General features: G+C 43.0%; 3 protein-coding genes across 5 annotated transcripts; all 3 read right to left on the bottom strand.

The window, feature by feature from the left end:
• Window positions 1-7,424: 7,424 nt before the first annotated feature.
• LOC115178531 (forkhead box protein D1) lies at window positions 7,425-9,670 on the bottom strand. The gene has a single exon (XM_029739778.1). The coding sequence runs from the start codon at window positions 9,600-9,602 to the stop codon at window positions 8,598-8,600; it is 1,005 nt and encodes a 334-aa protein (XP_029595638.1). The 5' UTR covers window positions 9,603-9,670; the 3' UTR covers window positions 7,425-8,597.
• A 1,341-nt stretch (window positions 9,671-11,011) lies between these two features.
• Window positions 11,012-18,673, bottom strand: LOC115178692 (uncharacterized). Of its 3 annotated transcripts, none has more exons than XM_029739964.1 (6): window positions 18,514-18,673; window positions 16,087-16,175; window positions 14,604-16,009; window positions 14,279-14,397; window positions 13,662-13,755; window positions 11,012-11,914 (listed from the first exon to the last, which is right to left on the bottom strand). In XM_029739964.1, exons 2-6 carry the CDS (start codon window positions 16,159-16,161, stop codon window positions 11,779-11,781), a joined length of 1,830 nt encoding a protein of 609 aa, XP_029595824.1. In that variant the 5' UTR covers window positions 16,162-16,175; window positions 18,514-18,673; the 3' UTR covers window positions 11,012-11,778. The 3 variants fall into 3 exon arrangements, with proteins under 3 accessions (XP_029595824.1, XP_029595825.1, XP_029595826.1); XM_029739965.1 differs by having other exon boundaries at window positions 18,545-18,673; XM_029739966.1 differs by lacking the exon at window positions 18,514-18,673 and having other exon boundaries at window positions 14,604-16,046; window positions 16,087-16,149.
• Window positions 18,674-20,516: 1,843 nt separating this feature from the next.
• LOC115178262 (ferredoxin-2, mitochondrial) lies at window positions 20,517-22,892 on the bottom strand. The gene is made up of 5 exons (XM_029739352.1): window positions 22,709-22,892; window positions 21,911-21,962; window positions 21,542-21,648; window positions 21,109-21,196; window positions 20,517-20,944 (listed from the first exon to the last, which is right to left on the bottom strand). Exons 1-5 carry the CDS (start codon window positions 22,884-22,886, stop codon window positions 20,788-20,790), a joined length of 582 nt encoding a protein of 193 aa, XP_029595212.1. The 5' UTR covers window positions 22,887-22,892; the 3' UTR covers window positions 20,517-20,787.
• Window positions 22,893-24,887: the final 1,995 nt, after the last annotated feature.

The raw sequence follows: 24,887 nt of genomic DNA, 5'->3' as shown, positions 1-24,887 counted from the left end.
CAACCCTTCTTATAATGTAGCAACACTTCTTATAATGTAGCAACACTTCTTATAATGTAGCAACACTTCTTATAATGTAGCAACACTTCTCATAATGTAGCAACCCTTCTTATAATGTAGCAACACTTCTTATAATGTAGCAACACTTCTTATAATGTAGCAACACTTCTTATAATCTGAGGCCCATCTGTCAACTCTATAGTGTGTTTTAAATATCTGCCCTTTATGACAACTTTGTGTTTGTTGAAATGTGCTGCAAAGTTGCTTTATGGTCTAAGTTACACACATGCTGTACATACAGGTCCATTATATTACCACGCTGTACGTACAGGTCCATTATATTACCACCCTGTACATACAGGTCCAGTATATTACCACACTGTACATACAGGTCCAGTATATTACCATGCTGTACATACAGGTCCAGTATATTACCATGCTGTACATACAGGTCCAGTATATTACCATGCTGTACATACAGGTCCAGTATATTACCATGCTGTACATACAGGTCTAGTATATTACCACCCTGTACATACAGGTCCAGTATATTACCATGCTGTACATACAGGTCCAGTATATTACCATGCTGTACATGCAGGTCCAGTATATTACCATGCTGTACATACAGGTCTAGTATATTACCACCCTGTACGTACAGGTCCAGTATATTCACATGCAAACACATCTGTGCCAATCACGCTAATATCTTTCTTACATATGTTGCATACAGTACGGCAGTAAACACTGACACAATGAATTGCTCAGAACACCTCAACACCCCCATCCTAGGCCTTTTCAGATTAAGGAACAGCAGGACAGAGAGTGGGAGGAAGGAGAGGAAGGAGAAGAAGAGGAGGAAGGGGAGGAAGGAGAGGAAGGAGAATAAGGAGAGGATGGAAGGAGAGGAAGAGGAGGAAGGAGAGGAAGGAAAGGAAGAGGAGGAAGGGGAGGAAGGAGAGGAAGGAGAGGAAGGAAGGAGAGGAAGGAAAGGAAGAGGAGGAAGGAGAGGAAGAAGGAGAGGAAGGAAAGGAAGAAGGATAGGAAGGGGAGGAAGGAGAGGAAGGAGAGGATGGAAGGAGAGGAAGGAAAGGAAGAGGAGGAAGGAGAGGAAGGAAAGGAAGAGGAGGAAGGAGAGGAAGGAGAGGAAGGAGAGGAAGGAAAGGAAGAGGAGGAAGGGGAGTACCTAGAGGAAGCCCTCTACCTGCTGTCTGCCACAGAGGATGATCAGCATGAAGCCGTGAGGCTCAGCCACCTTGTACTCTCACCAAACATGGGATCAATGTACCCTTCCTTGGTTAGCTCCACACCCTACAACATATATAGCTATGACGGAAGTTCTTTACCATGCAGATCATTTTGATTGACGAGGAATGATAACAGTGAATTTGATTGTAATTATGATGCAGTATTAAAACTATGAGAGCTAATAAAGAGAGCTAATAGAGAGAGCTAGCAGAGAGAGCTAAAATGAATAATATGCATATCAATCTCTCCTGGCTCAAAGTGGAGGAGAGATTGACGTCATTACTACTTGTATTTATGAGCGGTATTGACATGCTGAATGCACATGTCTGTCTAAACTACTGGCACACAGCTCAGACACCCATGCATACCTCACAAGACATGCCACAGTAAGTCCAGAACAGACTATGTGTAACCGATGTGAAATGGCTAGTTAGTTAGCGGTGGTGTGCGCTAATAGCATTTCAATCAGTGACGTCACTCGCTCTGAGACTTGAAGTACGGTTTCCCCTTGCGTTGCAAGGGCCGCGGCTTTTGTGGCGCGATGGGTAACGATGCTTCGTGGGTGTCAGTTGTTGATGTGTGCAAGGGTCCCTGGTTCGAGCCCGGGTTGGGGCGAAGAGATTTACATATGGGAGGCACAGAGTATTACATAGAGCCATTACTACATGGAACTCTATTCCACATCTAGTAACTGATGCAAGCAGTAAAATTTGATTTAAAAAACTGATAAAAAAAACACCTTATGACTGTGAAGCAACAGAAACATAGGCACAGACACATGCATACACACACACACAGACGATAACATACATATGGATTTAGTACTGTAGATATGTAGTAGTGGTGGCCTTGGTACACAGTGTGTTGTGAAATCTCTGAATGTATTGTAATGTTTTTAAAATTGTATAAACTTCCTTAATTTTGCTGGACCCCAGGAAGAGTAATGGGGATCCATAATAAATACAAATTGTCATGCCTGCCCTCGCTCCCCCTCCCTGGCGCTCGAAGGCGCCAGGCTCCCCAGCATTACGCATTCCTGCCACCATTCCTGCCATCATTACTCACACCTGCCTCCCCCCCGACACGCGCATCAGTGATTATTGGACTCACCTGGACTCAATCACCTCTGTCATTACCTCCCCTATATCTGTCTGATTCCCCACTCTGTTCCCTACTTCACCATGAATTGTCGTTTGTCGTTGATTACCCGTGTGCTGACACTGTTCCTGTTTTGTTACCTGTCTGTTCCTGAATAAATGTTGACTCCCCGTACCTGCTTCTCATCTCTAGCGTCGGTCATTACACAAATACAAATACCAGCAATGCATTCTGTATTCCAAAAATGCTACTAATCAGGCCTACTGTAGCTAATGATGCTAGGCCTACTGTAGCTAATGATGCCAGGCCTACTGTAGCTAATGATGCTAGGCCTACTGTAGCTAATGATGCTAGGCCTACTGTAGCTAATGATGCTAGGCCTACTGTAGCTAATGATGCTAGGCCTACTGTAGCTAATGATGCCAGGCCTACTGTAGCTAATGATGCTAGGCCTACTGTAGCTAATGATGCTAGGCCTACTGTAGCTAATGATGCTAGGCCTACTGTAGCTAATGATGCTAGGCCTACTGTAGCTAAATGATGCTAGGTCTACTGTAGCTAATGATGCTAGGCCTACTGTAGCTAATGATGCTAGGCCTACTGTAGCTAATGATGCCAGGACTACTGTAGCTAATGATGCTAGGCCTACTGTAGCTAATGATGCTAGGCCTACTGTAGCTAATGATGCTAGGCCTACTGTAGCTAATGATGCTAGGCCTACTGTAGCTAATGATGCTAGGTCTACTGTAGCTAATGATGCCAGGCCTACTGTAGCTAATGATGCTAGGTCTACTGTAGCTAATGATGCTAGGGCTACTGTAGCTAATGATGCTAGGCCTACTGTAGCTAATGATGCCAGGCCTACTGTAGCTAATGATGCCAGGCCTACTGTAGCTAATGATGCCAGGCCTACTGTAGCTAATGATGCTAGGCCTACTGTAGCTAATGATGCTAGGGCTACTGTAGCTAATGATGCTAGGCCTACTGTAGCTAATGATGCCAGGCCTACTGTAGCTAATGATGCTAGGCCTACTGTAGCTAATGATGCCAGGCCTACTGTAGCTAATGATGCCAGGCCTACTGTAGCTAATGATGCTAGGGCTACTGTAGCTAATGATGCCAGGCCTACTGTAGCTAATGATGCTAGGTCTACTGTAGCTAAATGAGTGGTGTGACAGCTGTGAAAGCAGGCGAACTATCAGTGAATAAAATATGAACATTGGAAAGGAGCAAGAGAGAGAATCTCTTCATGCACGTTTACAACACCAAATAATAATTCCACCAGGGTGGTCCGACAGTGCGGTATGTGGGATTATCAATACGACCCCGGAAAACATCCTAGCAATCCCCCTGCTGCCATCTGTGCAACTGGCTGGACCCACAAGGCTGGGAAGGGGGGAAGGAGGAGAGGGTGGGAGTAACAAGTCCTCCTCTAAAATAACAAAGCTACCATTGACACTGACGTTCCCTCCCCCACTGGTCTGGCTGACTCGCCCTTTCTCCCCCCTACCTCTCCCCCTCTCTGGGTTGAGGAAATGTGGTTCAGGTATTGAGGCGTGTTGGCTTCAAGGAATAGGTCTAAGTTGCCCTGTACTGTAAATGCTAGTCTTAGGTCAGTTTTGCATTTCCTCCAGAAATGGTTAAGGTTAGGATTTGGGGAGTGAAGCTGATTCTAGATCTGTAGCACTGTGTTGCCCTGTCTGAACGCACCCTCCACTGTAGCGTCTACAATTAAAACACTGTAAAAGCACTCCTTCTCCTTCTCTCTCTCTCCCTCAGTCCTGCTTTGGGTCTCCAGCACCTGTCAGCTCTGGTTTTATGAGCACTGGAGGCAGAGCTGGACACAGCAGGGAGAGGAGAAAGAGAGAGGTAGGGATGGCAGGGGCATGTTTATGATTTTATGGGCTGTAGGACGGCACACAGCACAGCTCAGTCTGTCCAGCCCCCAAACGCTCCTGAACATACTGAGAAACTCTTTATTTCAATTTTCATCCTTCTCTCTCTCTCTCTCTCTCTCTCTCTCTCTCTCTCTCTCTCTCTCTCTCTCTCTCTCTCTCTCCCTCTCTCCCTCTCCCTCCCTCCCTCCCTCGTTCTAACCCATAACCCTAGGCACAGGAGACCACCACTAGCCTGCTTCAATCTCGGTAACACTTTATTTGGATAGTCTGTAGAGCATCTACAGATGGACTATCAGTTACATTTCAACTAACTATCTACTAACCCTAAGCCTAGCTCTAACCTTAACCCTTATCCTCACCCTAAACTTAACACTTACACTCATCCTTATTCTAAACCTAAACTTAGCAAGCAGTTGGTTATCAACAGATAGTTTGTTGATAGTATGACATAGTATGACAATCTCTAGAGCATCTACAGAGGGACTATCCGGACTATCCAAATAAAGTGTGGACTCAATCTCAGACTTCAACATGTTCCACCCAGACAGATCACAACTACCCTAAGTGTCTGAGAACCTAATGAATTGTTCTGTACTATTCCAGATCTGGAGCGAGAGTCCTTCAGGCCACGAAGGAAGAAAAGACAACTGGAGATCCAGCAGCTTTTTCTAATTAAAAGCCTGGCTATGCTGCCCCAGCCAAAAGCCACAAATAACAACCCTCCAGCAGCAGAGAATTAGGAACCATTTTGTGTTTGCTATATTAAAAAAAAGGAACAGGAGAGGAGGAGGATGCAGCTTACACCAGGGACCACCAACACAGTGAGCTAGCTAGCTAGCTAGCGCTGGGCTGGATGAACAGCATATTCACTGCACAGCCGACTGGGTGGCATAGACCTATAATACAGATATGAACTATAGCAGAGAGCGGACTGGCAGAGGAGAGAGAGAGAGGGAGAGAGAGAGAGAGAAAGAAAGAGAAAGAGAGAAAGAGAAAGAGAGAGGGGGGTCTGAGCGGAGAGACAAGGAGGTGAGAGTTTGGATAGAAAGATAAGCAGGAGACAAGGAGAGAAGAGAGAAGAAGGAGGTGAGGAGCAGTAGGAAAGAAAAGCAGAGACACAACACACACATACACACCAGTCCACCCTGCCTCATACACCAAGGTGGCACAGGGAGAGCAGCATAGTTGTGTGTTTCTAACACCAAGTCAACAGTTTTTTCCATTAAAAAAGGCTGATCCAAACCAAATACCCCTACATCTACAAATCACACTAGACCTGGGTAGTATCTGGATATCTGGGTAGCATCAACCCCCATAGTACGTGGTCTGATATGCAGAGCTACTTTTCTTTCCTACAGTTCTGTCAATCTGTCTTTCCTCTAAGAAGTAAATGGCTGGTGCTGTTTGTTGACCTGGAAACTGGGGTTTGTGACTGATGTGTGGTAGAGATGGGTATGTGCACGCACACACACACACACACACACACACACACACACACACACACACACACACACACACACACACACAGATTGATTTGTGTTGGATCGGTTGAGGGGTAAAGTCATGACATCTGGCTGTCTCTGTGACATCACGTAGCGAGTCTAAACATAGCAGAGAAAATAGAGCTATTTGGACTTTTATTTTTTCCTGCTTTTGTTGTGGTCCTATTTCTAGCTAGGAGATAATTGGAAACATTCGGTGCATCACATCTCTAAAAGTAATACAAGAGAATCTGGGACCATATTCATAAAATGTCTCTGAGTGCTGATGTAGGATCAGTTTTGCTGTTGCAACATGCCTTTTATATCATAATGAATAAGATTATATGGACAAGGGGGACCTGATCCTAGATCAGCACTTCTATTCTGAGATGCTTTTTCAATACAGGTCCTGGGTAAGAACGTTGCGGTCAAAGTTATTTCAACAGAATAGGATGGAAGGATTTTACTTGACAGTCCCTATTTACACTTATGTGGTAAGAATGGAATTTTTGCACTTACTTCAAAGAGTTCTAAACTACCTGGTACTTAACAGCACATAGGAGTGGTTGTTTCAGTAAAACACAAAGATCCAAATGTAATTATAGGTCATTATGATGGAATTTCTCAGTAACCAGATAAATACCTGACTGTAAAATCAAAGCCACTCTTTGTCACCACCATCACCATTGTTAAACTCTCTTTCTCTCTGTTACTCTTCAGATGTTCTCTTTTTCAAACATCTCTCTCTCCTTCACTTGATTCCCTGTCCTCTACTAAACTCCTTTCTGGCACCATCATCTGTGTCCTTGTTCTCCTGAAACTCAGAAGCTCCACACAAACATTTGTGCACGTGCACACACTTTCTCTCTCTCTCTCTCCATCTATCCCTTCCTCCCTTCATCTCTTTCGTTCTCTGTGGATGCATGGCTGAAGTGTGAGCTCATAGGCCTTCTGGGTGGCACTCCTGCTATATGTCACTGTCATCTGCTGCCACGAGGGGGGTCCCCTTTTCCAAATACACACTCCTTCATATCGCCCGCCATGGACGCTCAGGGGCCTTTAAAACACAGTGCAGAGTTGAGTTTTAAATGGGGCGCACGGGTGACATGCACCCACGCACGTGCACGAACACGCACGCACGCACGCACACATACACACACACACACACACACACACACACACACACACACACACAGAGAGAGAGAGAGAGAGAGAGAGAACAGTTAAACAGAGGCAGGGAACAGGGGAAGGAGAAAAAGGTATAATTGATTAAAAGCCCAATATGATGGTGTGTGCCAGGAAAAGCAAACTGCTCAAAGAGATGACCAATGATGGAAAGTGGAGAGGTTTTGTGTGTTCCGATGCTCAGCAATCCAATAACACTAGGATTTATAACAGGAGATCAAATGCTCCAAAACACATGTTCATCCATCCCCCAAAATCAATGACCCCCATCCACAAATGTATGTATTAATAGTATCCCTATGCTGTATCCACTGATGCTTTCAACTAAAGTGAGTAATATGAGTGTGTTAAAGCTGTGTAGTAATGTTGACATGGGTATTTCTGCAACGGAGAGGCAGGCATATGGTAAACACTATAGCCCAAGTCCAAGACAAAACGAACTATGCAGCACGCAGAATCTATAGACACAGACAAATATAGGCTACATTGAAGTAAACAACTGCACATTACACTCAATATAACAATGTGATGTTTAATGTAGGCTGGATCTCTAGATGCGTTTGATTAATCGTGTAATAACATTACAGAACAAGCAGATGTTTCATAACTTATTTAGCGTGCAGCATTTGGAACTGTAGACCTTTATAACACGAAGGCGTTCGTTTTGACAGTGGAATGCCTTCTTTCTAACACATGTAGGGGTGCAAGCCAAGCACAGATTCACACACACACGCATACAGAGAAACTCGAGCGAGAGATGGAGAATGGGCATATGTGTGTGTGTACTGTGAGATCTTGCATATACATTACAGCTTTTCAAAAAAAAACAATTGCTGTGGAAATCAATCACACGTTGACAAGAAGAATAAAATAAAATAAACTCAATGACGTCGTCACATTTAAACGGTTTCCACTCGCGTGCCCAAGCAGGTGAAGCTGATATCTTCTGCCACGCAGGCATGGCCAAATGTAGCATAAATTAAGCTACTGAATGAAACATTTTCAAATGGTAATTTGTAAAATTATAACGCCAGTCAATCAAACCAAATATTGTCAATTTAAATAAAAATAAGACCAGGCACCTTTCAAAATAAAAGGTTATTGAAAACTTGTGTTTTTATGTTTCAGGGCTCCACATTGTTTGCGCTCCAAATATTTTGTGTGTTATTGATTCCACAGTGTAGGAAAAAACACTTCGCCTTAAAGATAAATAAGGCAAAATATAACATTTTCAAAGTATAGAGATTACATTTGCCACTAGCAAGATTGGCGCATATGGGAGATTAAGCTAATTCTGGGAGGTTCAGCGTCAGTGAATCAAGAAAAGTTGTATAATACATCTGACATGTTCAATTACAAAATGTTTTTTGCTATGATTTTATTTTTTTTATTCAGTGTTGTTTCCAACATTGCAATTTAATGATACATTGCCAAATGTCGTTATAAATCATATGAAAACATTTAATTCTAAAGTGCTTATTTACACAAATATAGGCCTCAAACATTTATATTGCAAAACATCTTTTTTTGGTTGGCCACTAATATTGTTAGAAATTGACTCAATTGACACATCTTCAAAACATATTTTCTTCATTTGAAGCATTTGTTTAATTGAATAGATACAAATCTATGAAAGGTGGTTTCCCCTGATTAATCCACGTCAATACAGGAAACACTATTGACTAAGCTATTTGTCACCAAGTTGCTGCAAGAGTTCATTTGCTATGCGGCTGGAGTTGGGGAGAGAGCGCAGTTTGTGGTACTCGGGAGGAAAGCTCCAGAGATGCGGAGCGCCCATTGAATGAAGCGAGGCCGGGGACAGAAATGAAGATCCGGGGACCAAAGCTTGGGCCACTGTGGAGGCTGAGCGGCGCGTCGTTTCGAAATTCTCAAAACTAAGAGACGGAGGTGGAAGAAACGTCTTTTGGACAACGTTCGAATTCCTTGATAAAAGTGAGGAGAGCGCGGGCAAGATGCTGCTCACTGGTGGGATGCTTTGGTTAGAAACAGAATGATGTTCGATGCCCAAGTGATGGTACAATTCCAAACCGGGTACCTGAAAATGACACGGCCCTATCCCGTTCGCCCGGTAGAAGGAAAATCCAGGGAGCAAGCTGCTGCGCTCGAGCGGGCACCGGGTGTCCATCATCCCAAATCGGTAATTCTGCCTTTTGAAACGTTTCCTCCGCCGTAGGAAGCTCCCGTTCTCGAACATATGAGACGACATAGGGTCTAACGTCCAGTAGTTCCCCTTCCCGGGGTTACCGGGCTCCCGTGGCATTTTGACGAAGCAGTCGTTGAGGGACAAGTTGTGACGGATGGAGTTCTGCCACGCGGGGAACTTCTCCCGGTAATACGTGAAGCGCTGGCTGATGAAGTCACATATCTCCGAGAGAGTCAGTCTTTTCTTCGGGCTCTGGAGGATTGCCATGGTGATAAGAGCGATGTAGGAGTACGGAGGTTTCACGGAGGCAGCGATTCTCTCTGTGCACTTTGGCGTAAAGTCACCCTCATCCTCCGTATCCTTCGCTGGCTGTTTTGGAGACAAGGACGCAGCGCTTTGCTGCTCCAAATTGGCCCCGTCTTCTTTGGTCAAAGATACATACCCCTGGTTCCGTGTAGCTTTGTTCCCCTTTCCCTCCACGTCGATATCTGCCCTCTCCATGAGCTCGAGCTCTCCTTCCAGGGTCATAATCCTCTCGCGGGTCCGGTGCCACCTGCATGCGCCAACAGGCGAGATGAGGAGCCTCGGGTCGGACACCAGCCAGAGCGGACACACGCGACGGGCCTGCCTCCTGCCTTTTCGCTTTTCATTAACAAAAAAAAAGAAAACCCAGCTGCACCAAAATACTTTTCACCCCCCTCCTCCTGCTGCTCTTTCTCTTCAGTCCTGAAAATAATTACGACAAAGACTTACTAAAGTAAACATCCATCACAAGCAGTCACAACAATCATTAGGCCTACAAACGTGTTTTTGATCTTGGGGAGAACTAACGTATGGAATAAAGCATAGGCCATTAGACAACTTTATGTCCAACAGACAATGGCACATTAGGACATAGTCTTTGGGGCTTGTTGTCATACACTCAATAAAAATACACTTTGTTGTACTCAAATCAGAAGCCTGATTGTAAATCATTTGATGGGTGAACTATTGTCAGTTTTCGATACAATTAACAGATAACAGGACTCAAGAATATACCCCGTTATCCCATTTGTAAAACCATTATTGAATACCTACAGATCTTTATTTTAATAGAATCTGTCTCCCACAACAAATGCAAATCCTACGCAGTTCTCGATCCACAGCATCCTTTTATGATGGCTTTTATTTCACTCGAGAGTCAAATATGGTTAAAAATGTATTGTTTTCTGAAAGGAGAAATGAATGAAGAAGCACTGAACTGGAGAGCTAGGACAAAATGACTCCGGTGCCAGTGCACAAGTGCTGCGCTTTTACGTGTGGCCTCTTAGCAGTAATGCATAAACATTGTACGGGTGTTAAAGACACTAGCTAACTAGATATTGTATAATCAATTAAAATTCATAATGTATTAGCCATTCTTTCTATTTTGTTTATGGCCAACTATAACGAATAATATATTATTTAACTAAATGTTATGATTAGGATAGGCTACTCAGATTGTTTTTTAAAACTGGTCTACACTAAACACTTCATGAGAATTCCAATATTTCCAGCAGATCCCAAAATCAGTCGATAACGCAAGTGGGTGGCCAAACACATGGCAAATACTGTGTGGTTATTATTTCAGAATGGATTATGCGCTTTTCTGGTCTGAAAAAGACACATCGGCAAAAGAAAAGAGCCGTTTCACTACAGGCACAAAATAATGTACTGGCCAGGTCGTATCCAATCCTGCTGCAGCAGTGTCTGATATTAAACGTGCCTCTTTCTTATTTTGATACATTTTAAAGTCCCACTAATTGCATTTGATTTAAGCATAGAAACACCCCTGAAGTAATTCTCACAAATCAGTTTGAATATAGTTCCGCATCAATTCATATTCCTCATTCTGGACCAAGTTGTAGGTACACACATTCAGAGGGTTGAGAGATAAAATGAGAACAAACCGGATAAAATATGTTAACAAGAATTTTATGCACATCAAACCCAAAAGTGTAGTACACACTAACACAAACGTTTATTTTTATTTTTTTACAGGAAACAGTCAAGATAAGGAATTGCTTCATCTCTAATCCAGCCGGTTAATGCTAAGGGCTGTCCAGAAACAACCAAATAGAAAAACAAATTTAAAAAACAAATACAAACTAAACAAGAACAAAAATATAATATATCACTCAACTTAATTGAACTTAATGTAACATACAAACTGGATAGCACCAAGGTCAAGCCTAGTAAACAAGGGGAGTAAACAGTCCAAAATGGCTACCTATTCCCAGTAAAGCAAGGCACTGTCTTTGGCCAGAGCCATGAGTCCTTAGTCCCTATAGTGGGACTAAGGACTATACTCCCAATTTCCTTTGGCCAGAGACTCCCAATTTCCTGTATAGTGCACTACTTCTGTCAGAGTCGTTTCAGACACAGACAGTCTATTGTCAACAGACACAGCCTCCAAGCAGGAGACTGTTCTTCTATTGAACTCTTTCTTCCTAAAGTGACTAGCGCACGCTACAGTGCTAAAAGCAGCCAGGCCCGTCAGACTGACTCACCACGGCTCAGCCAACACCGTGACCCACTATGACAGTACGTGATGTAATAAATGATCAAATAACTCCAAGAGTCGCAAAGTCAGGAGGTGTGGCCAATTACCATGTACCTGGAGGGGGACTGTGTGCGGTATCAGTGTCTAGCACCTCATGCCAAGGCCTAAGTGTGTTCCCTTCCCCTACAAGGCAGAGTGCTTGCGGTGGGACGTAGCCAGCCGTGATACGTTTCCACATTTGAAGCAGCGCGAGTTGGAGTTTCCCTCCTTCCTAGGGATGTGCCAACACTGCAGACAGCGTACCTTGTACTTCTTATACCTGAGGAGTAAGTAGACATTGAGGAGAATAACAGGGGATATACAGTTGAAGTGTGAAGTTTAAATGTATTTGGCTAAGGTGTATGTAAACTCAGTTTTTCACAATTCCTGACATTTAATCCTAGTAAATATTCCCCTGTCTTAGGTCAGTTAGGATTTTAAGAATGTGAAATGTCAGAATAATAGTAGAGAGAATTATTTATTCCAGCTTTTATTTCTTTCATCATATTCCCAGTGGGTCAGAAGTTTACATGCTACTAAATACTAATTGAGTGTATTGCCTTTAAATTGTTATACTTGGGTCAAACGTTTCAGGTAGCCTTCCACAAGCTTCCCACAATAAGTTGGGTGAATTTTGGCCCATTCCTCCTGACAGAGCTTGGGTAACTGAGTCAGGTTGTAGGCCTCCTTGTTCGCACATGGTTTTTCAGTTCTGCCAACACATTTCTATGGGATTGAGGTCAGGGCTTTGTGATAGTCACTCCAATACCTTGACTTTGTATATCCACATCATTTTTCTACCTCATGATGCCATCTATTTTGTGAAGTGCACCACTCCCTCCGGCAGCAAAGCACCCCCACAACATGATGCTGCCACCCCGTGCTTCACGGATGGGATGGTGTTCTTCGGCTTGCAAGCATCCCCCTTTTTCCTCCGAACATAATGATGGTCATTATGGCCAAACAGTTCTATTTTTGTTTCATCAGACCAGAGGAGATTTCTCCAAAAAGTGCGATCTTTGTCCCCATGTGCAGTTGCAAACTGTAGTCTGGCTTTTTTATGGTTGTTTTGGAGCAGTGGCTTCTTCCTTGCTGAGCGGCCTTTCAGGTTATGTCAATATAGGACTCGTTTTACTGTGGATATAGATACTTTTGTACCTGTTTCCTCCAGCATCTTCACAAGGTCCTTTGCTGGAGTTCTGGGATTGATTTGCAGTTTTCGCACCAAAGTACGTTCATCTCTAGTAGACAGAACGTGTCTCCTTCCTGAGGGCTATGCTGGCTGCGTGGTCCCATGGTGTTTATACTTGCATACTATTGTTTGTACAGATGAACGTGGTACCTTCAGGTGTTTGGAAATTGCTCCCAATATGAACCAGACTTGTGGAGATCTACAATAATTTTTCTGAGGTCTTGGCTGATTTATTTCGATTTTCCCATGATGTCAAGCAAAGAGGCAGTGAGTTTGAAGGTAGGCCTTGAAATACATCCACAGGTACACCTCCAATTGACTCAAAGGATGTCAATTAGCCTATCAGAAGCTTCTAAAGCCATGACATCATTTTCAGGAATTTTCCAATCTGTTTAAAGGCACAGTGAACTTAGTGTATGCAAACTTCTGACCCACTGGAATTGTGATACAGTGAATTATAAGTGAAATAATCTGTCTGTAAAGAATTGTTGGAAAAATTACTTGTGTCATGCACAAAGTAGATGTCCTAACCGACCTGCCAAAATGTTAGTTTGTTAACAAGAAATTTGTGGAGCGGTTGAAAAACAAGTTTTAATAACTCCAACCTAAGTGTATGTAAACTTCTGACTTCAACTGTGGGTCACACTGATTGATGGCCTTACGTGTCCTTCAAGTCCTAATTCTGCTCACATATAGGGTTATGCGATACTGTGGTCATCAAACCATCTACGTCACTGTCACCATTTACTATAACCACAGGGTCAGAGTTCATTGTCACGTGACCTGACCAGGAGAAACTCTGGGCCGTAACGATGTGTTTGATAATGCGACTCACCTTATTCCACAGGCGTTACACAGCGGGGTCCCGTCCTCAGCATCTCGCCACAGAGGAGTCTTCATGGTGCAGCAAGAGGCACAGATCTTATTCTCTGATGGGGAGAAAGGAGTGGCTCTCAGTACAAACAAATAGGCCTTGTGCCATAATCCTCCTAAATATGTTGTAGAATAATGAAGTGACATGTTTCAATGACTCAGTACGCGGCTTCTCTTTCATTCGGTTTTCTTTCTAGGCGCACGGTGAGTGGGAGTGCCAAAGCACAACCTGATCTTCCAACCCTGCCCTTAACACTGTACACTACGTTACTCATTAAAGTCTTTGGATGTTTACACAGCAGTTTCCCAAAATACCTCCATTAAAACTCCCCCTCATCAAATGTATTCCACCTGTCTATGGTTCTGGTTAAAGTGTTTGGATTTGTGTTGTAATGGTACCCCCTCCTGGATTACTGGAGTAGAAATAGTTCTACACAGAACATCCAGTCCCTGCAAATAACCTCTCATGAACCCTTTTTTCTAAGAGTGCAGTGTTCTGCCTATTTCTACGGTGCTGGTATTGTTCTGTGCAGTAGTGGCGCCCCCTCCTGGTGAAGAGTGGTAGAGATTGGTAGTCACTGGAGTAGGGGTCGCTCTCTTCAGAGCTGCTGGTCCTCATGGAACTCTGTGATGAACGGGACCTGCCTGCTCTCAGTGACCTCCTGGACGGACCACTAGAGAGCTCTTCACTAGGACACCTTTATAAAGCAGTTTGTTTGTAGAGAACATTGTGAGATATTTTACAACAATATACCGCATAGGGAAATTTGTGACATAGAAATTGAATTTCATATAATAACTTTTTATTACGGCAGCTCCGGCAACTCTAAATAACAGAATAATATAATACATGTTTTTGAGTTATGGGGAGAAAGAGCAAAGCATACTCTGACATCAACCATACCTGTACTTCTTGGAGGTGATGAGAAGGCGACACTGCTCCCTGCTGTCGTCCAACTCCGTCTGCATCCGGAACGTCACTCCCTGGAAGTCTGGGTCTCCAACATCCACACTCCGGCTGGGATGGAGCTGCTTCCTGGGGGCCTTGGTGGACCTCCACATGGGGTTAGACGGAGAGGGACACGTCGGGGCTGTGGGGATAGTGTCCATGTCATCCTCCATGTCCATACACCTTTGGGTGAGGTCCAATGGAGAGTCTGTAATAACACTGGCATCTTGTGCTGTGTCTGTGTTCTCTTCCATGGAGCTTTCGTTGAGCTCTGCTTTGATACCTGGAAAACTGGCATCTTGCACTGACTTTGTGTTCACAATCACAGACCCTGCGACACTGTTCAATATGAGCAACATAGTATTATGAGGGGAGTTCGGGGCTGGTGGCATGTCTTCCTTGGGGTCAAAGGTGAAACATATGTTTGAGTTGAAGTCCAGGGTCATGTTAAGGTTCAGCTGTTCTGGGCCTGGATGTATGCATGTCATGGTGTCTATGGAGGGAGGTGACAGACTTGCTGCATCCTTAATTGTAGCTACTTTGTGGACAAGCGGTTGCCCAAACAGGTTTATATATGGCACAGACGGATGTTTAACTGACAGCCCGTCTTTTGCCTCAGGACGGGCCTCCTTCACTGTGTTGTCTTCTTGGACTAAGGCACAGGGGACCTTTCCGCTTTCTTCACTCACAGACAATCCATCACCGTTAAGACAAAATGTGACTCCTGTTTCTTTGTTCGTTGCAACCTCAGAGTTTGAAGCTGCCACACCAGCTTTAGTTTTGTAGCTGCCATTGACATCCGGTGATGTCTGAGAACTGGTACCTGGACTTGTGGGTGAGCAATAACCACCTCCACCCAACTCACCCATCTCTCCCTTGGACCTGACATGAGGATGGGGAGAATCCCCTCTGGTACCGACTAGAGTGGGGCAGACAGGGACAGGGTTCTTACTGCACCCCACACCTTCAGGAGGATGATCGTCAGAGTCTATAGGAACCAACTGAGCCCTGGCTGAGGTTCCCTCCTCTTGGTCGTCTGACTGGAGGAGTCTCTCACACTGCATGTTGATCAGGCTCATCAACTCCCACAAACTGCTGCTACTATGACGACTGGGCAGGACTGAGTTTGTATGTCTCCTACATTGTTCTAAGTCATCTGTTGGCTGGTTATGAAGGCTCGTGAGAGAGGAATTGTGCTGAGGAGGATAAGGTCTATGAACAGACACTTGATCCTTTTTAGACCTTTCATTTGATACAGGTAAAGTCTTAGGCTTTGAGTCTATGGAGCGGTTGTGGACAGGGGTGGGAGTTGCTAGCTTGGTGGCTTCTTGGATGAGGTAGAGGATGGTGGACTGGGTCACCTGAAGAAGAACAAAAGAAAGAAGACTCAACCACACACTGAGATAATATTGACCCACCTCACACACAACACACACACCTGCAGGCCCTCCTGGGTATCCGGATCTTCCATGGTCCCTTGGCTGCCTGGTCTGTAGGTGGCTCCTGTGCTCATGTCGATGTGCCCATCTTGTGGAAAGGAAACAATTGGAAAGTGTTTACTATACTATTAAGTGACAATATAGGTTTGAATGTAAATACAGTATGTTTTATTGTTAAAGTTATCAGCTGAATACAGTACCAGTGAAAAGTTTGGACACACCTACTCATTCAAAGGTTTTTCTTTATTTTTACTATTTTCTACATTGTAAATTAATAGTGAAGACATCAAAACTATGAAATAACAAATATGGAATCATGTAGTAACTAAAAAAAAGTTAAACAAATCAAAATATATTTTGCCTTGATAACAGCTTTGCACACTCTTGGCATTCTCTCAACCAGTTTCACGATGTAGTCACCTGGAATGCATTTCAATTAACAGGTGTGCCTTATTAAAAGTTAATTTCTGGAATTTCTTTCCTTCTTAATGCGTTTGAGCCAATCAGTTGTGTTGTGACAAGGTAGGGGTGGTATACAGAAGATAGCCCTATTTGGTAAAAGACTAAGTCCATATTATGAAAAAAACTGCTCAAATAAGCAAAGAGAAACGACAGTCCATCATTACTTGAAGACATGGAGGTCAATACGGAAAATGTCAAGAACTTTGAAAGTTTCTTCAAGTGCAGTCGCAAAAACCATCAAGCGCTATGATGAAACTGGCTCTCATGAGGACCACCACAGGAAAGGAAGACCCAGAGTTACCTCTGCTGCAGAGGATAAGTTCATTAGAGTTACCAGCCTCAGATATTGCAGCCCAAATAAATGCTTCACAGCGTTCAAGTAACAGACACATCTCAACATCAACTGTTCAGAGGAGACTGCGTGAATCAGGTCTTCATGGTCGATTTCCTGCCAAGAAACGACTACTAAAAGGACACCAATAAGAAGAAGAGACTTGCTTGGGCCAAGAAACACGAGCAATGGACATTAGACCGGTGGAAATCTGTCCTTTGGTCTGATGAGTCCAAATTTGAGTTTTTTGGTTCCAACTGCCGTGTCTTTGTGAGACGCAGAGTAGGTGAACGGATGATCTCCGCTTGTGTGGTTCCCACCGTGATGCATGGAGGAAGAGGTGTGATGGTGTGGGTGTGCTTTGCTGGTGACACGGTCTGTGATTTATTTAGAATTCAAGGCACACTTAACCAGCAATGGCTACCATAGCATTCTGCAGCGATACGCCATCCCATCTGGTTTGCGCTTAGGGGGGTCTATCGTTTGTTTAACAGGACAATGACCAAAAACCCACCTCCAGGGTGTTTAAGGGCTATTTGACCAAGAAGGAGAGTGATGGAATGCTGCATCACCTGACCTCAACCAAATTGAGACGGTTTGGTATGAGTCGGACCGCAGAGTGAAGGAAAAGCAGCCAACAAGTGCTCAGCATATGTGGGAACTCCTTCAAGACTGTTGGAAAAGCATTCCAGGTGAAGCTGGTTGAGAGAATGCCAAGAGTGTGCAAAGCTGTCATCAAGGGAAAGGGTGGCTATTTGAAGAATCTCAAATATAAAATATATTTTGATTTGCTTAACACTTTTTGGGTTACTACATGATTCCATGTGTCATTTCATAGTTGATGTCTTCACTTTATTCTACAATGTAGAAAATAGTGAAAAATAAAGAAAACACCTGAATGAGTAAATGTTTAAAAATGTTGACCGGTGAGAGAGAGATATTGTGTGTAATATATATATATATATATATATATATATATATATATATATATATATATATATATATATATATATATATATATATATATCACACACACACACTTCCTAAATAAAAACAAATACTTACTAATTACAATAAATTATTACACATGATTGTTGATTTCATTATACTATAATAATTCAAGTTAAAAAGATTGTAAAGTAGCCTATTACTGTTAACTTCTAGAACAGTCTGTATTAGCTGTCAAAATCAAATTAGCTTCGTGAGCAGAGCTAGAATTAATGGCCCAACAAACCTTTGAAAGTCTTTAGCAAATAATGAGTAAGCCTACAATGACATTCTAACTAACACGATATAGCCTATTGATACACACTTACTTTGTCAAATTGTATTAATTTCTCCTCAAAACGTAACCATCTGCATTCTACTATTTGATAGACGTTCTGAATGAGGATGACATGTCTTGCTCGACCTCACTGCTCAGTCTGAGGGCACGCTGCGTTTGAATACGAACTTTTCTGCCACACAATATCTCCACATCCTACCTTAGAAAATATCAAGTATTTAAATAAAAAAGATCGAATTATATGAGATTCCTGTGATCGATCGGATTAAATAGTTATTGAAACTATCGAGCTCGATCGTTTGATTGTGTAATGCCCTGATCACGCCGGTGATCACGGTAGTCTCTTACCAAGGCGATCAGGGACAACATGCAGACTCACCCTTGGTTTTCTCACTGAATATTTCTTGAGAGAGATGACAATAGTTATTTCCCCCAATTTGATCACTAGCTTCAGGAAATTGATAGTCACGTTGCCGCAATGCACTTGTTGTTAGGTCTACAGGATGCCACAGATGTCTGTGATTGAAGTTGATTGGCCTGCATAAAACACATAAAAGTGTGGGATGAGTGACTTGCGTTCTGGATTTTCCCGAATTGTCGGCCTCGGTTTCTTCTGTATATATACAACGTTTTTACATACAGGTAAATAGGCTACTGATGCTTTGTAAGAATAGTCATCCATTACAAAACACGCGAAGTGAGGTTCTTGGTACAAATTGTTGGTCTACTGTTGAGTTTGACTTGCGATGCTTTATCTTGAACCATTTAAAATGATATCCCACACAAACAAATACAATGTATCAGTATTTAGCAGTGACACATTGGCTGTTTAGACAGGCAGCCCAATTCTGATAATTTTTAGCTAATTGGTGTTTTGACCCATCAGATCAGCTCGGGAAAAGATGGATCAAAAGACCAATTCGTTGTAAAAATATCTCAATTGGGCTGCCTAAACGCAGCCATTTTAGCAGTGGTATTCAAAGTCAGTCCTCAAAGGGTTAGAGGTGGTTTTCTTGAACCTTGTATATTGCTAATTGGTTTCCATTTCCTGGGTTTTGAGGATTTAAACTGCTCTCAAGGACTGGTATTGAATACTGCACTTGTGTTCAATTGCCTTCAGTGTGGTTTTTAAAAAGCATAGGGCTTAAGACAGACTAGTACAAACTTTTGGCATTTTTATTGCACAAATCTAAAATAGACTTGCAAATTTGATATACCATATATACATAATACACCTACATGTGTTGTGCGTATGTTAGACAAATTAATTACAGTACAGGTGAAAGCATTCCAGGTTCGTAAAGGAGCCAACTAATACTGGATACAGGTGTTTTTTGATGGACAGTTATGAGACTACTAACGGTGAAATGACAAGGCAAATCATTACAGGGTATGGATGGACAGAAACAGAAATGACTTGGGAATTGGACAAAATGCACCTGTCAGTGTAAAATGGTTTAGGCTGCATTTTGACCAATCAGATCAGCTTTGATGTGCAAAGATCTGATTGGAAAAAATATCAAAATGAGGCTGCCTGTGTGAATGCAGCCCAAGTATCTCCTTGGCGTCATCAGTTATCTAACAGATTCAACCCTTTCCGTTAGATCTCAAGCTGCCCTCTGCTTACAAAACATACTGCAAACGTGCTACATCAGAGACGGTTAATGATTCCTGACAGGCTTGGCGTAGGGAAAGGGCTTTCAGTGTTGTGGAGGGGCTTGTTAAGGTCTTGACTAGACACCACATGCCCACAACAGTAAAATTCCTAGAAACTGGCCATAAGTAGATATAATGGTGAAAGCTATGTATACGTACACATTACATACTGTTAATTAGCTGTATGTGAGTGCTGCTATTGTAGAGACGGATGACTATTTGGAAGCTCCACCTGAGATGTGTGTATGTTGACCTTTTATAAATGAGTTGTAACATGGAATGTTCTATTCAAGGACACAAAGTTGTCCTTTGCAAAGCAATGACGACAGGCCTTTCTGAAATGCTGACTCGGGTTACTATGAAACAAAGAACTGTTTGGGACGTCGAATGGTTTGATAGACATCTCAATCTTGGCCTGAGAACTCTTCTATACACATGACATATTTATACATGAATGCTGAAAACCATCCAACTCTTCCACAATCAGCATTACTTTCAGTGTGAGCCAAATACAACACACTTCAGAGGCTGCGTTTACACAGGCAGCACATCTGATATTCTTTCCACTAATTGGTCTTTTGACCAATCCCATCAGGGGCGCTGTCTAAATGCAGCCAGTGACTGGTATATAGTTTTTGTCTACGGTCACACAGTCATGTGGATATGTAAGAGCATTCTTGACTTGGGGGGGGGGGGGGGGGGGGGGGTCCTTCAAGCCTCCTCTATCCCAGCTCACCTCTTTATACCTGCCGACAGTTCAAAGAATGCAACTCTCTCTCTTACGACTCAGTCCTGAGGGGCCGTGTTCCAACATCCATACTAGCATACTACTTAGAATGCATGCCCAATACGTTGCTTCACACTAAGTAGGGTGCTAGTGTGAAGTGAAACATCCATACTACTTAGCATCCATGCCCAATACATTGCTTCACACTAAGTAGGGTGCTAGTGTGGAGTGTAGTGTCCTCAGTGTGGTTTGGGAACATGGCCGTCCACGTAGAAGTTCCTGGTGACCTTAGGCAGGGTCAGCTCGATGCCCTCCAGCTCCTGGGTGAGGATGATCTGACAGCCAAGTCTGGAGTTCTCCTGTAGCGCTGGGGCCATGTCCAGCATGTCATCCTCTCTGGGATGAGAAGAATCAAATTGAAGCCATTGATTTGCATTGCATTATAAGAGTCAATCTTGTTGACAATGAAAAAAGTTGTTATTTTTATTTTATGTGTTTATTTGACAAGGGCAATGACATGAGCTCTCATGGACTATGGCATATCTTATAATAAAACATACCTTTCGTCAGGCTCTGGTAGCTTGCCGACATGGTCTCTGTTCACATACACGTGGCACGTTGAGCAAGCTAGTGACGCCTCGCAAGCTCCTTAAAATCACACATGGACAGGGAGAAAGAAGCAAGATGTAAGTGTGGCTCTCGAGTGGCGCAGCGGTCTAAGGCAGTGCGTCTCAGTGCTAGAGGCGTCACTACAGACACCCTGGTTCGAATCCAGGCTGTATCACAACCGGCCGTGATTGGGAGTCCCATAGGGCGGCGCACAATTGGCCCAGCGCCATCCGGGTTTGGCCGGTGTAGGCCGTCATTGTAATATAAGAATTTGACTTGCCTAGTTAAATAAAGGTTAAATAAATAAAAATAGTGGAGAAATCAATCACCAACTTTTGACCTGAATTCTCTCAGGACGTCATCACAAACCCTATTAGCACTCACCTTCCAGTTCAATGTTGTGCCTATGGGCCAGGTACATTGCATTGTCTCCCACTTTAGCCTTCACTGGAATCCTCTTTCCTGATCTATCTATGTACACCACATTCACCCTAAGAGCAGACCAAAAACAACAATATTAAAAACTCATAGTTCACAAATGACAATGCAAGTGATAAATGCATGATGCACTCAAATGACTTTAAGGCAAATCAGTAACAAAGTATGTATATATCCCCTTGAGTTTGTCTGCATAAGGGTTAGGGTTACTAACCTGACCATTTATGTACTGTAATGGAGTCAAAAGGGCAAAGACATAAATAGCTAACAATCAATTAGTTAGCTAAATTATGCACTGGCTGAGTAGTTACTTACACATCTTCTCGGGGGTCTTCTGCACTTGCACCCACCTCACTTTGATACAGACCTTCACAAATAAAATAGAGACATAGTCGACATTCAGTTCCAGATCCTCTTACGGATTGTCTGACTTACTGTAGGACTTCGAGACCAACTTAGTTACAGAGAATCAAATGTTTATATATATATGCGAGCACCAGAATCACGTTCTCCTCAGAATTTATAATAAAGGCATTTACAAGTCAGACTAAAAATGGTTATAGGTCGATAAATGTGTGTTGCAACAGCGCTCTCTGTCGCTCAAATAACTGAAGACATAGCTAAGTCGTCGAATGTTGCAGATCAGTTACACAACTTATCAAACATTCTTAGCAACAGATGCCATGATTGTCTTGCTATGTTATTCACAATGTGGGTGCAATTAAAAAAAAGTATGTAACCTTTATTTAACTAGGCAAGTAAGTTAAAAACAAATGATTATTTACAATGACGGCCGACACCGGCCAAAATCGGACGACCCTGGGCCAATTGTTCGCCGCCCTATGGGACTCCCAATTCCCAATCACGGCCGGTTGTGATACAGCCTGGAATCGAACCAGGGTGTCTGTAGTGACGCCTCAAGCATTGAAATGCAATGCCCTAGACCGCTGCGCCACTCGGGATCCTTCCTAATGGTACCTAGTTACGATATTCGTAGACATAACTAACTTGTTAGCAGCTGTCTAGCACTAAATTGATATACATGAATTGGTTTGATGGAAGCTGAATAGCAATCCAAGTGTAGCTTCGTAAGTTAGCAACCGACCAACTCACCCTTGGATGTCTGCAAGTGTCGGTTCAACGTCCGAAAACGATCAACATTCGACGACTTAGCTATACCATTCAAATAAGTATTCAACCTGTTGAAAGGACATGTGCTACAATCTGGTATAACTCTAGAAAGTCTCAAAGTCAGCCCCACGCTCGACCGGACTCCAGCGGAGACCGCCATGATTATGTTTTGATCACGTGAATGAAAGCAGCCAATAAAAAAGTAGCAATGACACACGCATGTTTTGACTGTCTTCAGTTATTTGAGCGACAGAGAGCGCTGTTGCAACACACATTTATCGACCTATAACCATTTTTAGTCTGACTTGTAAATGCCTTTATTATAAATTCTGAGGAGAACGTGATTCTGGTGCTCGCATATATATATAAACATTTGATTTTGTCTCGTCTGCAATGTCTGTGTATCTGTAATGTCTGTATATAGTTAAATAAAGGTTAAATAAATAAAAAAATATCAAAGAAGAAGTACGTTACTTCATCCTATGTGGATGTACCCCCATGTTGTGCCACTAACAAGGTGTGCACGTACTGATACCTTAATTCATGTTAACGAATGAAATATGAAATACTGCAAGCATCAAATTCGAGCTCTATTGTTTTATGTTGTTGAGGTTTTACCGGTACAAACAACATTATCTTTTGTCTTTTCAGTTCAGGTTGAAGAATTTTTTAAATTAAAATTAAATTAAACATACATTGAGTTAGGCCTAGCCATGCGTGTGTAGGGGGGGTCAGAGACATATTAGAGACACATATTTCCCTCAGATAACACAGATTCACAAAGAATTCGAAAAAACTATTTGCACATTGTTACAGCACTGTATATACACATAATATGACATTTGAAATGTCTTTATTCTTTTGGAACTTCTGTGAGTGTAATGTTTACTGTACATTTTTATTGTTTATTTCACTTTTGCTTATTATCTATTTCACTTGCTTTGGCAATGTTAACATATGTTTCCCATGCCAATAAAGCCCTTGAATTGAATTGATACTTTTAAGGAGATGGGAAACTCGATTGGAATCGTATTAACTGCCATTGTGTACGGTGCCCATACATCGTCAATGGGCTGCCTGGTGCATTCTGGATGATTCTGGGACAAGGAGACCTCTCCTTCAAGGAGTGAATAGGAGGCTGATAACCGGAAACTGAAACTCGGTGGTGAAATTGGATTGTTTGCCAAAATGGATGACGAGGAGGAGACCTGGCTGACAACTGTGGCACGTTTTGGGAGCATGGAGAGGCCAGAGATGGAACAGAAGAAAAAGGCCATCAGTGGGTGTTCTGCAAGCAGTACAGCGGATGAAGGCGCGGCATGAGTGTGGTGAACGGATAGACATGGTTATGGACAGAGAGGAAGAAGGAGCCAAGTGCAGTGGGAAGATGTGTGTTGAGGAAGAATGGCGCCAAGTACAAACCCTATTCTGCTGTCTGTGATAGCTCTGGTGGCTCAGAAATTGAACCTGATGATTTCCCAGCTAGCACAGTGGATCTGGGCCGATTCCGGCTGAGAGTCAGACTCAGCCGATGTCTGGGCCGCCTTCGGCAGTATTACTTATGGCTAGGATGTGGGAATTGAGCTCTGGCCGATTCTGGTGTGAGTTATCTGGCCCAAATGTATTACTTGGGGCTCGGGCTGATTGGGGCTACTCTCTCTCTCTCTTTATTTTTTTTCCCATATTTTGTTATTGTTTCTGTGATCCAAAAATACAATTCTTTAAGAGTCCTGTTTAAGTAGTATTTTAGTATTTTGATACTTTGTGCAAGGCAATTGATAAGCATTAAAACTTTGTGGATGGAGCCTCCTGAGTGGCGCAGAGGTGTAAGACACTGCGCGTTGCTGCTGATGCTGGTTCGATACCCATGAGACGACGCGCAATTGTCCCAGTGTCATCTGAGTTAGGGGAAGGTTTGGCTGGGATGTCCTTGTCCCATCGTGCTCCTGTGGCGGGCCAGGCACATGCACGGTCACCAGGTGTACAGTGTTTCCTCTGACACAGTTTTTTTGGGGTGGATGGGTAATAATTTGTATGTATAAAATGTATAATAGTAATATTTAAAATGACTAAATTGGGTCATTTTGTATACATTTACTTAAATTTGCATTGGGCCGCTTCTGGGGGATTCTGGTAAGATGCCGGCAAAGTCGTCTGAATT

This window comes from Salmo trutta, chromosome 38, assembly GCF_901001165.1.
Source record: "Salmo trutta chromosome 38, fSalTru1.1, whole genome shotgun sequence".
NCBI lineage: Eukaryota > Metazoa > Chordata > Actinopteri > Salmoniformes > Salmonidae > Salmo > Salmo trutta.
This window is presented reverse-complemented; position numbering and strand designations above follow the sequence as displayed.

Coding starts and splice junctions, on each gene's coding strand:
- LOC115178692 (XM_029739964.1), bottom strand. CDS start 16,161: ATGAGCACAGGAGCCACCTACAGACCAGGCAGCCAAGGGACCATGGAA. Junction 14,398..14,603: donor ATCACCTCCAAGAAGTACAG/GTATGGTTGATG, acceptor TGCTTTATAAAG/GTGTCCTAGTGAAGAGCTCT. Junction 11,915..13,661: donor TGTAACGCCTGTGGAATAAG/GTGAGTCGCATT, acceptor CTTACTCCTCAG/GTATAAGAAGTACAAGGTAC.
- LOC115178262 (XM_029739352.1), bottom strand. CDS start 22,886: ATGGCGGTCTCCGCTGGAGTCCGGTCGAGCGTGGGGCTGACTTTGAGA. Junction 21,963..22,708: donor ACACTTGCAGACATCCAAGG/GTGAGTTGGTCG, acceptor TTATTTGTGAAG/GTCTGTATCAAAGTGAGGTG. Junction 21,197..21,541: donor GCACAACATTGAACTGGAAG/GTGAGTGCTAAT, acceptor TGTGATTTTAAG/GAGCTTGCGAGGCGTCACTA.
- LOC115178531 (XM_029739778.1), bottom strand. CDS start 9,602: ATGACCCTGGAAGGAGAGCTCGAGCTCATGGAGAGGGCAGATATCGAC.